Source organism: Pan paniscus, chromosome 18 (genome assembly GCF_029289425.2).
Source record: "Pan paniscus chromosome 18, NHGRI_mPanPan1-v2.0_pri, whole genome shotgun sequence".
NCBI classification, from domain to species: domain Eukaryota; kingdom Metazoa; phylum Chordata; class Mammalia; order Primates; family Hominidae; genus Pan; species Pan paniscus.
This window is the reverse complement of record NC_073267.2, coordinates 4,187,183-4,200,132: the sequence shown is the minus strand read 5'-3', so window position 1 is coordinate 4,200,132 and position 12,950 is coordinate 4,187,183. Positions and strand designations below refer to the sequence as shown.

The 12,950-nt window shown below is 54.7% G+C and overlaps 2 protein-coding genes across 7 annotated transcripts in view; one reads left to right on the top strand and one right to left on the bottom strand.

Annotated features, from left to right (window-relative positions):
- The window catches only part of TRAP1 (TNF receptor associated protein 1), a 59,752-nt gene that overhangs the window by 42,479 nt on the left and 4,323 nt on the right, over nt 1-12,950 (top strand). For both annotated transcript variants that reach the window (XM_034939687.3, XM_055100761.2), the window contains exons 9-15: nt 735-890; nt 2,442-2,562; nt 3,472-3,541; nt 9,120-9,267; nt 10,778-10,963; nt 11,670-11,808; nt 12,265-12,350. In XM_034939687.3, the coding sequence (XP_034795578.3) occupies nt 735-890; nt 2,442-2,562; nt 3,472-3,541; nt 9,120-9,267; nt 10,778-10,963; nt 11,670-11,808; nt 12,265-12,350 (906 nt within the window). The remainder of the gene's footprint in view (nt 1-734; nt 891-2,441; nt 2,563-3,471; nt 3,542-9,119; nt 9,268-10,777; nt 10,964-11,669; nt 11,809-12,264; nt 12,351-12,950) is intronic.
- DNASE1 (deoxyribonuclease 1) overlaps nt 9,072-12,950 on the bottom strand; it is a 54,447-nt gene continuing 50,568 nt past the window's right edge. For all 5 annotated transcript variants that reach the window (XM_055100763.2, XM_055100765.2, XM_063598311.1 and 2 more), the window contains one exon: nt 9,072-12,586. In XM_055100763.2, coding sequence (XP_054956738.1) covers nt 12,473-12,586 — 114 coding nt within the window. In that variant the 3' untranslated portion in view covers nt 9,072-12,472. The remainder of the gene's footprint in view (nt 12,587-12,950) is intronic.

Below are 12,950 nucleotides of genomic sequence, written 5' to 3'. Positions count from 1 at the left end.
CAGAGTCACAGGGCGAGCTGCTCTGTGGAGATGAGACCTGGGTGTGGGGATGAGGCAGGGGCCCAGCTCTACCACAGCCCTGCCCCTGTGCACCGGGCAGCCGGGGTCAGGGGTCAGGGTTCACTGAGGCGTAACGCCCATCCCAGCTGGCTCACCACATCAGTGTGCAGCCATGGTGTTCAGTGCAGCCACAGAGCTGTGCAGCCACCCCGCATCAATTCCAGAACATCCCATCACCCCAAAAAGCAGCCCTTTCCCCACTGCCCCTCCCCCAGTCCCAGCAGCCACGGTCTCCTTTCTGTCCATTGTGCTGCCTGTTCCAGACGTTTCTCCTGGATGGAGTCACGCGGCATGCTGTCCTCAGTGACTGACTTCCCCCTCGCGGCTCAGCTGTGGTGCAGCGTGGGTCGTCATCGCTCTCACGGCCCACAGTGTATTCGTCAGCTCGCCCCTGCTGGGCAGCGTCATCCTCTCCCACAGGCCCCCTCAGGGCCCGGCTGGTCCTCCTGACATGTTGTCCTGAGGAGCTCCTGCCCCAGAGCCTTGTGTGTCTCCCCTGCACTACCCGGCATAGCCCAGTGGTGGGGCTGGAGAGGGGTCTACACCTGAGACCACCGCCCGTCTGTCCCAGGAGCCTGTCCAGGGACAGGCGCTGCACTGGCTCAGGCCTGCACGGTGGTAGAGAAGACGTGCGTGGTGAACACGACGCCCTCCCCGCCGATCTCCGTTTCCAGGCCATCTGGATGATGGACCCCAAGGACGTCGGTGAGTGGCAACATGAGGAGTTCTACCGCTACGTCGCGCAGGCTCACGACAAGCCCCGCTACATCCTGCACTATAAGACGGACGCACCACTCAACATCCGCAGCATCTTCTATGTGCCCGACATGGTGAGGCACTGTGGCAGGCCCACGGCCCTCAGGGTGACTCTGTTGTCCCCTGTGACATCAGCTCTGCAGATGTCACGATTAACATGGCAGTGTGAGGGCATGAAAAACATAGGTAGTGCTGGGTGTGGTGGCTCACGCCTGTTATCCCAGCACTTTGGGAGGCTGAGGAGGGTGGATCACCTGAGCCCAGGAGTTCCAGACCAGGCTGGCCAACATAGTGAGACCCCATCTCTGAAAAAAAAGAAAAAAAGAACAGATGCCTCTGGATGGGTAACCACAGAGGTTTCCTCTGTCTCAGGGGTCACACATGGCGAGGGAAGGATTGATGGGCATCTCAGTGCAGGCTGGGGTGGAGGCTTGTGGACTGGGGTGTGCCTGGGGAGGGCCCTCAGAGCCTACATCATCTGCTGTGGATCAGTGGATGCTGTCCTGACAGGCGCTCTGGGAAGGGCCTGTGGTCTGCCTCTCCGCTGGCCTCTCTGTGTGCTTCCTCCACACCCTCCAACTCCCCTGGTTTCCTTTACCACATTGAAGTTCCCGCAAATCCTGCCGTAAGGAGACCTATTCGGGGCTGAGAGCCAGCCCGTCCTGCCCCCAGGCTCTTCTGTCCTTGGCTGCCTGGAAACTCTCCTAATGTCCTGCACAGCTGGCATCCATCTTGGAAAGAGCCAGCCAGGTGTGGCCTCCAGGGGCTTGTTAGAGTCTCAGGCCCCACCCAGGGCTCCTGCGTGGGAGCCCACATTTTAATAAGATCTCCCCGCATTTTAACAAGGTCCCCCTGCGTTTTAACCAGATCCCTCGGATTTTAACCGGATCCCCCCCATTTTAACCAGGTCGCCCCACATTTTAACCAGGTCTCCCAACGTTTGAACTAGATACCCGCTGCATTTTAACCAGATCCCCTGTGATGAGTGAGGTGTGGGTCCCGGCTCGGGAAGTACCAGTGTGGAGCAGGTGTGGGCAGGCGTGTTCCATGAGGGCCACACAGGAGCTGGTCCCGGCTTTTCGGGCCCGGTCTCTGTCGTAGCCACTAACCCTGCCGGGTGAGGAAGCAGCACTGCCCTGCTGCCCTCTGAGCACACAGGGCCGGGTCCCATGAGCTGCGTAGACACTGAAATTTGAGTTTCATCTTCACATCTCATGAGATCATCCTTTTTGAAATCTTTCCTCAACTGTCTGAAAGTGTAAAAACCACTGTTAGGCTACACAGAGGTAGGCAGTGAGCTGGATTTGGTCGGAGGGCTCTTTGCTGACTCCTGACCTGTAGCAAGGTTTGGCTGTGTTCAGTGTGTTCAGGGGTACGTGCAAGGTTCACTCTCTTGTGTCCTCCTTAGGGGGTGGGCTGGGGAGGGCGGCAGCTGCCAGAGAAGGCCTTTGGCCCTTGCAGAGCCACAGTGTGGGGCATCGTGGGGCCCCTGCACTCAGAGCAGACGCTGGGGGAGGGCGAGGCGGGAGTGGGCGCTGGATTCATCGTGTCCGCCCCCACCTCCCAGCCAGGGCCTGCCTGGGGAGGGTCAGTGCTGCATGATGGCGTGTTCTCCTCACCCCCAGAAACCGTCCATGTTTGATGTGAGCCGGGAGCTGGGCTCCAGCGTCGCACTGTACAGCCGCAAAGTCCTCATCCAGACCAAGGCCACGGACATCCTGCCCAAGTGGCTGCGCTTCATCCGAGGTACGCTGCTCAGAGTCCGTGAGCAGTGCCCCTGTGGCCCAGTGTCGCCCGCTGCATCTGTGAGGGACCGTGCTGATCCCATTCTCAGCAGCCCTCTGCAGCGAGAGCACCGCCGTCGGCCTGCGCTGCCTGTGTGTCAATCGCGTTTACAGACCCCGGGAGCTGCCCCACCTCCCTACGTACATGACTGATCTGGGGGGAGCACTGGGGTGTTCAGATTGAGGTCTTTCCATATGTAGGGATATTGAGTTTCAGATTGATATGTGAGTTGTGTTACGTTTGAGTGAGATTATAGTTTAAGAAAGACTTCAGTATTTAAGCCTTGGTACACAGAGGTGCGAACCATCCCTGATAGAGTTTTGTTTGTTTGTTTGTTTGTTTGTTTTTTGAGATTGTCACCCAGGCTGGAGTGTGGTGGCGCAATCGTGGCTCACTGCAACCTCCTTAAGTGATTCTCCTGCCTTAGCCTCCCGAGTAGCTGGGATTACTGGTGCTTGCCACCACACCCGGCTAATTTTTGTATTTTTAGTAGAGATGGGGTTTCACCATAATTGCCGGGCTGGTCTCGAACTCCTGACCTCGTGATCCGCCCACCTCGGCCTCCCAAAGCGCTGGGATTACAGGCATCAGACACTGTGCCCAGCCAGAGTTGTGATTTTTAACATAAAGCCCAGGCTGTCATTTTCCGAGTGTTATCCCGAGGCTGTCCCGGCCACCCACAGCCCAGGTCACTGTTCTGGGAGGTGGCAGGACGTAGAGGAAGCTCCGGCAGTGCCGCCTCCCTGCTTCCCTCTTAGCACACGTGCTGGGTTGAAGGCCAGGCCTGAAGACAAAGGGCAGGTTAATGGGGAATGTTGGGTGGTGTGGAGGGCCGCAGCCCCGGGAGAAGCTGACTGCCGTGTCTCCCAGGTGTGGTGGACAGTGAGGACATTCCCCTGAACCTCAGCCGGGAGCTGCTGCAGGAGAGCGCACTCATCAGGTGAGCCTCGGGCCGCGGGGAGAGGACCCTGCTGGGGACAAGGCCCCTACCTGCTCCTTTGCCCCCAGAGGGCCCTAGCCGTGGCCCATGGAGCTGAGAGCAGAGGTGGTCGGGGAAGCCTGCACATGGCGGCCCTCAGGAGCCTTCCAGGTGCTGGCCTGGCCTCTGAAGCTTGTGGTCCAGAAGGTGGGGGTGGCTGGTCATGGCTGAGGCTGGAGTCTGGATAGGGGGAGGGGCCGCAGAGCCAGACCTGCCCACCTGTGCCCCAGGGTTGTGACTGCAACCCTGCAGCAGGCCAGCCCTGTGTGGAGGGGACTCCAGTGTGCTGGCTCCAGGTTCTCCATCAGTAGCTATCACTTCCCCACTCTGGCCCCAGGCTCACCAAATAGTCTTTATTCAAAACCTCGCTTACTGGCTTTTTTTTCCCCTAATGCAAGTAGTATTTCCTTACTAGAGCATATTCAAGTGACCTGTGCTCTCACCTAGAGATGACTGCTGTGACGGTTTAGGGTGGGGTAGATTGGCAGCCACATAGGGCAGGTTTCAGAGGGAGCCTGTGGGGTGAGGATTCAGCTGGAATTTGGAGCCCTGGAGGTCTCTCAAGAGCCCACCACGTGCAGCATGCCATGGAACGGGCCTTGTTGGAGCCCCCAACGTGCCTGCAGTGTTTCTCTGCCCACCGGTTTCTCTCCAGTGTTGAAATGGAAGCAGATCCTCAGAAAAAGGATGAGTCTGGGTAATTGGTGTGTGTTGGGGCTGCGCTGTGGGCATGGCGAGAGGCCCACACCGAGAGGCACTGGTCCTCAGAGATTCTGTCCTGTGCCGCGGGCAGGAGCAGGTCTGGGGAGATGGTGGGCAGTGTGGTTTCCTGCCTGGTGGGTCCATGCCCAGCCCTGCGAGGTCACATGGCCTGCCGGTGATGTCCTCCCGCCTCACCTTCAGAGGCAGAAAGCCATGGAGATTTTTTTCTTTTTTCAACCAAGCAAGCCGCAGTGATGTTTTATTGGTTGACTGATAGGGTCTTTCTTGTTGTCCAGGTTGGAATGCAGTGGTGTGATCACAGCTCACTGCAGCCTCAACCTCTTGGGCTCAAGCAATCCTTCCACCTCAGCCTCCCAAGTAGCTGGGACTACAAGTGTGAGCTACCATGCCTGGCTAATTTTTTTGTATTTTTTGTAGAGTTGGGATCTCACTATGTTGCCCAGGCTGATCTTGAACTCCTGGGCTCAAGCGATCCTTTGGCCTCAGCCTCCCAAAGTGCTGGGATTCCAGGCATGAGCCACTGCACCTGGCCACTTAGATTTTTTTTTTTTTTTTTTTTTTTTTGAGACGGAGTCTTGCTCTGTTGCCCAGGCTGGAGTGCAGTGGCGCAGTCTCGGCTCACTGCAACCTTCGCCTCCTAGGTTCATGCCATTCTCCTGTCTCAGCCTCCCGTCTCAGCTGGGACTACAGGCGCCCGCCACCATGCCCGGCTAATTTTTTATATTTTTAGTAGAGACAGGGTTTCACCGTGTTAGCCAGGATGGTCTCGATCTCCTGACCTCGTGATCCGCCTGCCTTGGCCTCCCAAAGTGCTGGGATTACGGGTTTGAGCCACTGCGCCCGGCCTGTTTTTGTTTTTCATGCAATTGAATTCATATTGCTTATACTGTTTCCTTTTTTCTACCTAGTTTATTTGCAGCACTTCCCATGTTGTTTTTTGGAAGCACTTTTAATTGCTACATCATGGGACATCACAGGGATGTACCATAGTTTACTGATCCCGTCCCTCGGGGCTGCACAGCTGGGCTGTCTCAGTGTTTCTGCAGTTATGACACTGCAGTGCACATGTTTATCTTTGTTCTGAAATCTTTTTTTTTTTTTTTTTTTTGAGACGGAGTCTTGCTCTGTTGCCCAGGCTGGAGTGCAATGGCGCGATCTCGGCTCACTGCAAGCTCCGCCTCCCGGGTTCATGCCATTCTCCTGTCTCAGCCTCCCGAGTAGCTGGGATACAGGCACCCACCACCACGCCCGGCTAATTTTTTGTATATTTAGTAGAGACAGGGTTTCACTGTGTTAGCCGGGATGGTCTTGATCTCCTGACCTTGTGATCTGCCTGCCTCGGCCTCCCAAAGTTCTGGGATTACAGGTGTGAGCCACCGCGCCTGGCCTGTTCTGAAATCTTTACCTGCAGCTATATTTCCTTAGGATAGAATACTAGGGGTGGGGTTACTTGGTCGGAAGATTTAACTATATAAAAGGTATTTTCCTTGCTGACTAAAGAGATGTTATATAATCAATGAAAAGGGGGCCTCAGTCCTTGTTTCCCCACACAGCCGTGCTGGCTTCTGACAGCAGGACCCCGCCTTGCTGCCGACATGACCACAGGGCAGCAGTTGTGCTGACCTCAGCAGGATGCATCCCCGCCCCACAGCAGCAACTGTTCTGTGGTCGTTAGAGTCGTGCTCTTTGGTGTACTGACCCTGTGCACTTCGAGTGCGCCTGTGGGTTACTGGTGATCTGCCCAATGTTTCAGTTCACTTCAGTGAAGAGAGGGCTTGGGGCTGACTCCCGGATTATTATTGCTGGTGCTGGAGTTGTCCCCACCTTGTCCATCCCCATCACCCTGCCCAGGAGTGGCCACAGGAGGGGAGGTTCCAGGCACAATGTCCCTGGGCTGGATAAGGCAAAGGACACCCACTGAACCGAGGACACGTCTGGCCTCATCTGGGAAGCTCACGGATGAAGTGGAGGCAGGGGCCAGGCCCTGTGGAGAGGGAGCTCCTGGCGTCCCTGCGGGCCAAGGCGGCTGCGTTCCTCTCCCCATCCTGAATGTGTTTCCTGAGTATTTCTTCTCCACTGAGAACTGTGCTGAGCCTGCATAAACACGTGTTTCATCCTGTGAGGGGAGCCGTGAGTCCTCACTCATAGTTGTGGAAACTGAGTCACAGAGGGGTGGTCCTGCTCAGTAAGGGAGCTGCATTCCTGGCTGTGGCAGGCATGCTGGCCCACTGGTAGTGCCCGAAGCTGCAGAGCAGGGGTCCTCATCCCAGCTTGTGGTTGTCAAAGGTTGCATTGTCAGTCTGAGAACTCATCTCGATCAGAAAAGAGTCAGCCGAAATTAGAGCTTTTGAAAGAATCACAGGCTTAAAAGTTGGAAGCATGGTACCAAGAACATGTTTTTCCTCGAACCCTGTGAGAAGTTGCCTTCTCGATGCCTTTGGGGTGCATTTCCAACAAACAAGGATGTCCTTCCCTTTGTAATTAACAGATGTTATAGGTATTTTGAAGCTATGTAAATGTCACATTCTTCATGAAACTCTCAATACATTCATTTATTTACTTAAAATATTTATGTGTTGGCCGGGCGCGGTGGCTCACGCCTGTAATCCCAGCACTTTGGGAGGCCGAGGCAGGCAGATCACCTGAGGTCAGGAGTTCGAGACCAGCCTAGCCAACATGGTAAAACCCCGTCTCTACTTAAAAAATAGAAAAATTAGGCTGGGCGCAATGGCTCACGCCTGTAATCCCAGCACTTTGGGAGGCCGAGGCGGGTGGATCACGAGGTCAGGAGTTACCAGCCTGCCAAGATGGTGAAACCCCATCTCTACTAAAAACACAAAACTTTAGCCAGTCGTGGTGGCAGGCAGGTGTAATCCCAGCCACTCGGGAGGCTGAGGCAGAGAATTGCTTGAACCTGGGAGGTGGAGATTGCAGTGCGCCAAAATCACGCCACTGCACTCCAGCCTGGGCGACAGAGCGAGACTCATCTCAAAAAAAAAAAAAAAAAAAAAAAAAATCAGCCGGGTATGGTGGCAGGTGCCTGTAATCCCAGCTACTTGGGAGGCTGAGGCAGGAGAATTGCTTGAACCTGGGAGGCAGAGGTTGCAGCCAGCCGAGATCATGCCACTGCACTCCAGCCTGGGGGACAAGAGCAAGACTTCGTTGGATTGAAAAAAAAAAAAAATTTATGTGTTATATTTATACTATTTGTAATTTATTTATATGGGCTGATTTCCTGTTTTATTCAAGAGTTTATAATCTTGCTATCATTAATACAATTTTTTAATTTTTATTTATTTATTTATTTATTTTTGAGATGGAGTCTTACTCTGTTGCTCAGGCTGGAGTGCAGTGGCGAGGTATTGGCTCACCGAAACCTCTGCCTCCCGGATTCAAGCGATTCTCCTGCCTCAGCCTTTCAAGTAGCTGGGACTACAGTCACCCACCACCATGCCCTGGTAATTTTTTGTATTTTTAGTAGAGACGGGGTCTTACCATGTTGACCAGGCTGGTCTCAAACTCCTGACCTCTGGTGATCCGCCCGCCTCAGCCTCCCAAAGTGGTGCGATTACAGGCAGGAGCCACCGTGCCCCGTTGATTATTCTTAACACGGTTACCCATTTGACCAATCCCCCTCCATGTAACCAATCTACCATTGCCACTGCCCTCTTCTGCGGGTGTCCCTGTCACCTACTTGGGCTCTGACTCTTCACGGTGGGCTGGTCACGCCCCCAGCCTGGACACCCTTCTCTGGGGTTCTTGGGCTCTGACACCCATACCAGGCTCTTCCCAACCATGGCCCTGCATAGACACCTTCCCTGGGCTCTGCACCGCATCCTGGGCTACTGTCCCCCCGCTCCCAGGCATGAAGGCATGTCCTGTCCCATTCTGCCCTGTGGCTGAAGGACTCAGTCACTGGGGATGGAGTGTGGGAGGAAAGGCTCTAAATGAACTCGAGAGAGTGTTGTTCCCATGCTCTGGATTATTGAAATACATTGTAATTTACCTGCTTAAAGGAAAGACTAAATATTAAGAAGGAAATAAAAATATCCCTAATCCCAGTGATAAAGTTGTTCCTAATTTTAGGCCATTATGTAATGCTGCAGTAAATATCCTGATCCCTAAAATCCCAATTTTGAAAAATTAGAGTATATATATATTCAGTATAAATCCCAAATTACAGTGTACATATATAGTATATACAGTGCTGCTCCTAATGATGGAAAATTGTTATGTACATGTAGAATGTGCATTCTTTGCCTGTATCTATAGACGTACTGTAATTTACCCATATTGGGATTTTTCTGGGTTTTCTTTCAACACAGCTAACTTTCTCATGTCATTGAGGATTATTAAAAGATGCAGTTTTTTTTAATGGCCATTTAGCATTACATAATTTTAGCCTATATTCTTGAACATGAGGTTGTTCATAATTGTTATATTTTATGTGCCACAGTGAAAATCCTGGTACATAAATCTTGGTGTGCTCACATGTTTCCTAAGGTGCAGTTCCTATAATTGGAACAACTGGCTCAAAGGTTGGAAGCGTTTTCCGGGCGTGGGTATCTGTCTCTGGGGGCATCGGTTCTCCTACTGCCTCCAGGGGGTGTCTGCACTCCACCCTGCTGCCTCCTGTCCAGCCACTGCCCAGGGTTTCTGTCTTTCTGCTCAGTCTTTTTCAGTTTGGCCAATAATGGTACCTTGTTGTTTTCACTTCTTGGATTCTTAGTGGGGCTGAACATTTTTTCGTACCCTCTGGCCATTTGTATTTCATAGAGGCTGCTTGTATGTATTAAATGCATTTTTTTTTCTGTAGGAAACTCCGGGACGTTTTACAGCAGAGGCTGATCAAATACTTCATTGACCAGAGTAAAAAAGATGCTGAGAAATACGCAAAGTTTTTTGAAGATTACGGCCTGTTCATGCGGGAGGGCATTGTGACCGCCACTGAGCAGGAGGTCAAGGTATAGGAGCTGTGTTCCAGGCCTTTTTCTGGGCCACCTTGTTCCTGGGGCTGCTGAGGAAGCTGGTGGAGGTGTCCCCTGATGTGGCGACGGTGCAGCTGGGTACCCTGGCTGCTGCTGCTGCTGCTGCCACCAGGGTCAGGAAATGGAAGGCCAGGCTTCTGGGCTTCTGGCACCTTCCAGGCACGTCCTGACCCTCCCGCCAGTGCTGTGCTGTGCTCTGAAGGGCTCAGCCTCACTGCTGTCTGAAGGTGCAGCCCAGGGAGTGGCAGGAAGAGGGTGTGCACACACTGTCTCCCCTCAGAGGATTTTGGGGGCTGGGGAGCCACAGATAGGTGGGACAAGCCAAGGACTCCGATCCCATGGGTGGGGAAGTGGGTGGTCTCAATGTCTGTTGAGGGACTATTCATCATGTACTGGATATCAGTCTCCAAATACTATGCTACAGGGGCCAGTCGTTCAGTTAATCCAATAGTGGATGGCTGAAAAATGAAACATTTGTTCCATAAACATTTTTTGTCCATTTTTTATTGAGATACAATTTACATAGCATCAGATTCACAGAATTCACCTTTGAACACGTACAATTCAGTGGCATTTAGTGCATTCCCAGTGTGGTGTGGCTGCCTCCACTGTAACCCCAGAACATTTCATCCCAGGACCCCATCCCGTGCTGGTGTCCCTTCTCCCCAGCAGCAGGAGGAGGGTGACCACGTGTGTGGGGTCCCAAGGAGGCTGTGTTCTGGTTGTTTGCCGACTTCGGCAGCTTCTGACACAGGCCTCTTCATTCTCATTTATCTCCATTTGAGTTAACAGCACACAGGTAAGAGAGACATTTCTAGGTCTTTGTAGGTGTGCACGTGTGACATGTCTTATCAATGCACACCCACCATGTATGCAGGGGTGGCCTGGGCCCTGCTGGTTGGGTGTCCAGCTCCTTGCTTTTCCCTCTTTCTGTTTTCCCCCTGCGTCCTTCCAGCTGCAGCTCCCATGAGCTCTAGAGGTCACAGCTGCGTTCAGCTGATGGGGAGGAGGGCAAACCCCTCCCCTAAGGGCCCTTCTCCAAATCCCACTGAAACCCACTGGCCAAAGCCAGTCTCTGCCATAGCCAGCTGTGAGGAGGGCCGGGAACCGTGGACTTCACCCGTGTCCGTGTGCCCACCAGACACTGACTCTGTCACTGAGGGCAGAGGGAAGGCGCTGGGTCCAGGCCGGGCTCTGCTGTTGGGTGGGGTTCCCTCCCAGGGCGTGGTGCGCATAGCTCCCTGGAGAGCCCCTGGGCCATCTGGGGCAGGACGTGCTTCCTAAGCCCCCAGAGCTCCCAAAAGGGGCCTGATGGGCAGAGCAAGGCCTGGTCTCGGACAACCCCCGAGTCCACTACCGTCCCTCGGGTCAGGGCCAGCCTGGAGTGCCAGGAGGCCATGGGCGTCGGAGGGTTTGCGCCCAGTTAGTTGGGCAACATTGAGCCCATGGGCCTGGAATAAGTGGTGACCTGCCCCGTCCCTTCTAGGAGGACATAGCAAAGCTGCTGCGCTACGAGTCCTCGGCGCTGCCCTCCGGGCAGCTAACCAGCCTCTCAGAATATGCCAGCCGCATGCGGGCCGGCACCCGCAACATCTACTACCTGTGCGCCCCCAACCGTCACCTGGCAGAGCACTCACCCTACTATGAGGCCATGAAGAAGAAAGACACAGAGGTGCGTGAGCGGTGGGTGGGGCGGGCTCCGGGGGCTGCATCCTGGGGAGGGTCTTGACCTTCTCAGCTCTGTGCTGGGTGAACCTGCCCAAGACTCCCGGCAGGGCTGCACAGTGAGTCAGGGTCACGGGCACAGAGGCCGGACCGACTGTGACGGCTGTTTCCCACTTGGAGGTCACATGTGGTTTTTTTTGTTTGTTTTTTTTTTGAGACGGAGTCTTGCTCTCTTGCCCAGGCTAGAGTGCAGTGGTGCGATCTCGGCTCACTGCAACTTCCGCCTCCTGGGTTCAGGTCATTCTCCTGCCTCAGCCTCCTGAGTAGCTGGGACTACAGGTGCACACCACCACACCCAGCAAATTTTTGTATTTTTAGTAGAGACGGCATTTCACCATGTTGGTCTGGAATGCCTGACCTTGTGATCTGCCTGCTTTGGCCTCCCAAAGTGCTGGGATTACAGGCATGAGCCACTGCACTCAGCCACATGTGGATTTCCTTATGCGTGGAGTGCTTCTGCCTTGAAGGCAGTCAGAGCCTTCCTTAGACCCAGTGTCGCAGTAACTGTCATGCAGGCCTAGGAACCCCAACTGCCCCGGTGTTCCCCAGTGTGGCCCGCTTGGCTCCCCCAGCCCTCCTGCCGCCCACATCCTTTCTTCTGTGGTGGCTGGAGGCCCCCGGGGCCTGATGGAGCTGCTCTTGGCCACCTGCAGGTTCTCTTCTGCTTTGAGCAGTTTGATGAGCTCACCCTGCTGCACCTTCGTGAGTTTGACAAGAAGAAGCTGATCTCTGTGGAGACGGACATAGTCGTGGATCACTACAAGGAGGAGAAGTTTGAGGACAGGTCCCCAGGTCGGCATCCCCAGCTCTCTAGGCGTGGGGCCGGTTTCCACTCCCTGCACGCCTCTCCTGCCCTGCAGCGAGGGCTTCCTTTGGGTTTTCGTCAGTTGACCTGGGCTCAGCCACCCCCGAGAAGAGCCTTGTGGGAGCACCCTGGTGACTGGAGGAAGGTGCCTCCTGGTTTAGATATCAGGGGTCTGTCCAGTGCTCCTGCCACGGTGGCTTCTGGAGCTGGCCCAGCTTCTTGAGAGGCTGTGTATTTTTTTAAAGCCCTAACCAAGTTGTATGGGCCTCAGGCAACCTGAAGCATCCTTTGAGGTTTTACTTTTAGATGAAAAGCATCTTGCTAGCTTGTGTCTCCATCCTGGTGGGAGAGGAGGTGGGAGCTGGCAGCATGCTGCGTGGCCCCCATGGAAGCCGGGGAGTGGGGGTGCAGGCCTGAGCTCCCTGTCGCCTGCTCTTCCGCAGCCGCCGAGTGCCTATCAGAGAAGGAGACGGAGGAGCTCATGGCCTGGATGAGAAATGTGCTGGGGTCGCGTGTCACCAACGTGAAGGTGAGGCTTTCCCGGGGATGGACCACCACTTGGCCGCAGTGTCCCTAACAGGCTGGCCAGCTGGTGGCTCCCAGTACCTGGCCCGTTGGGTGTCCTTCCAGCAGCAGCAGAAGCCCATGGTGTCAGGTGGAGACCCTGTGGGTCCCTGCTCGGCACGTGTTGCCCGGGAGTGCCGCTGAGGCAGGAAGGCGGTGTCTTTCTCCCAGCCCTGCTCCAGAGCAGGTGTGAACTGAGAACTGAAAAACCAGCATCCTGAGTGGGAGCTGCAGTGGCTGAGGACATGGGGGTTCCAAACAAGGGACATGCTACCCCAGCCCTCAGGAGCTCACATGCTCACTTGGGTTCTTAGTTGGGGGTTTTGGGTGGGCTTCAGAGAGCTAAGACTCCCCCCGCCAACCTGTCTAGCTCAGAGTGAGAAATGAGCGTCCCATGCATGGTCACTTGGAGGAGGGGCCTCATGCAGGGTGGGCTGGCGTGGAGCAGAGGACGATGGATTCGGGCAGCTCCTGGAGGCAGCAGCGGGGCAGCAGGGTGGTGGAGCCCCTCGGGCACAGTATCTTTGCGTGGGGCATCAGCTCAAGGCCCACAAGTTAGTGTGTA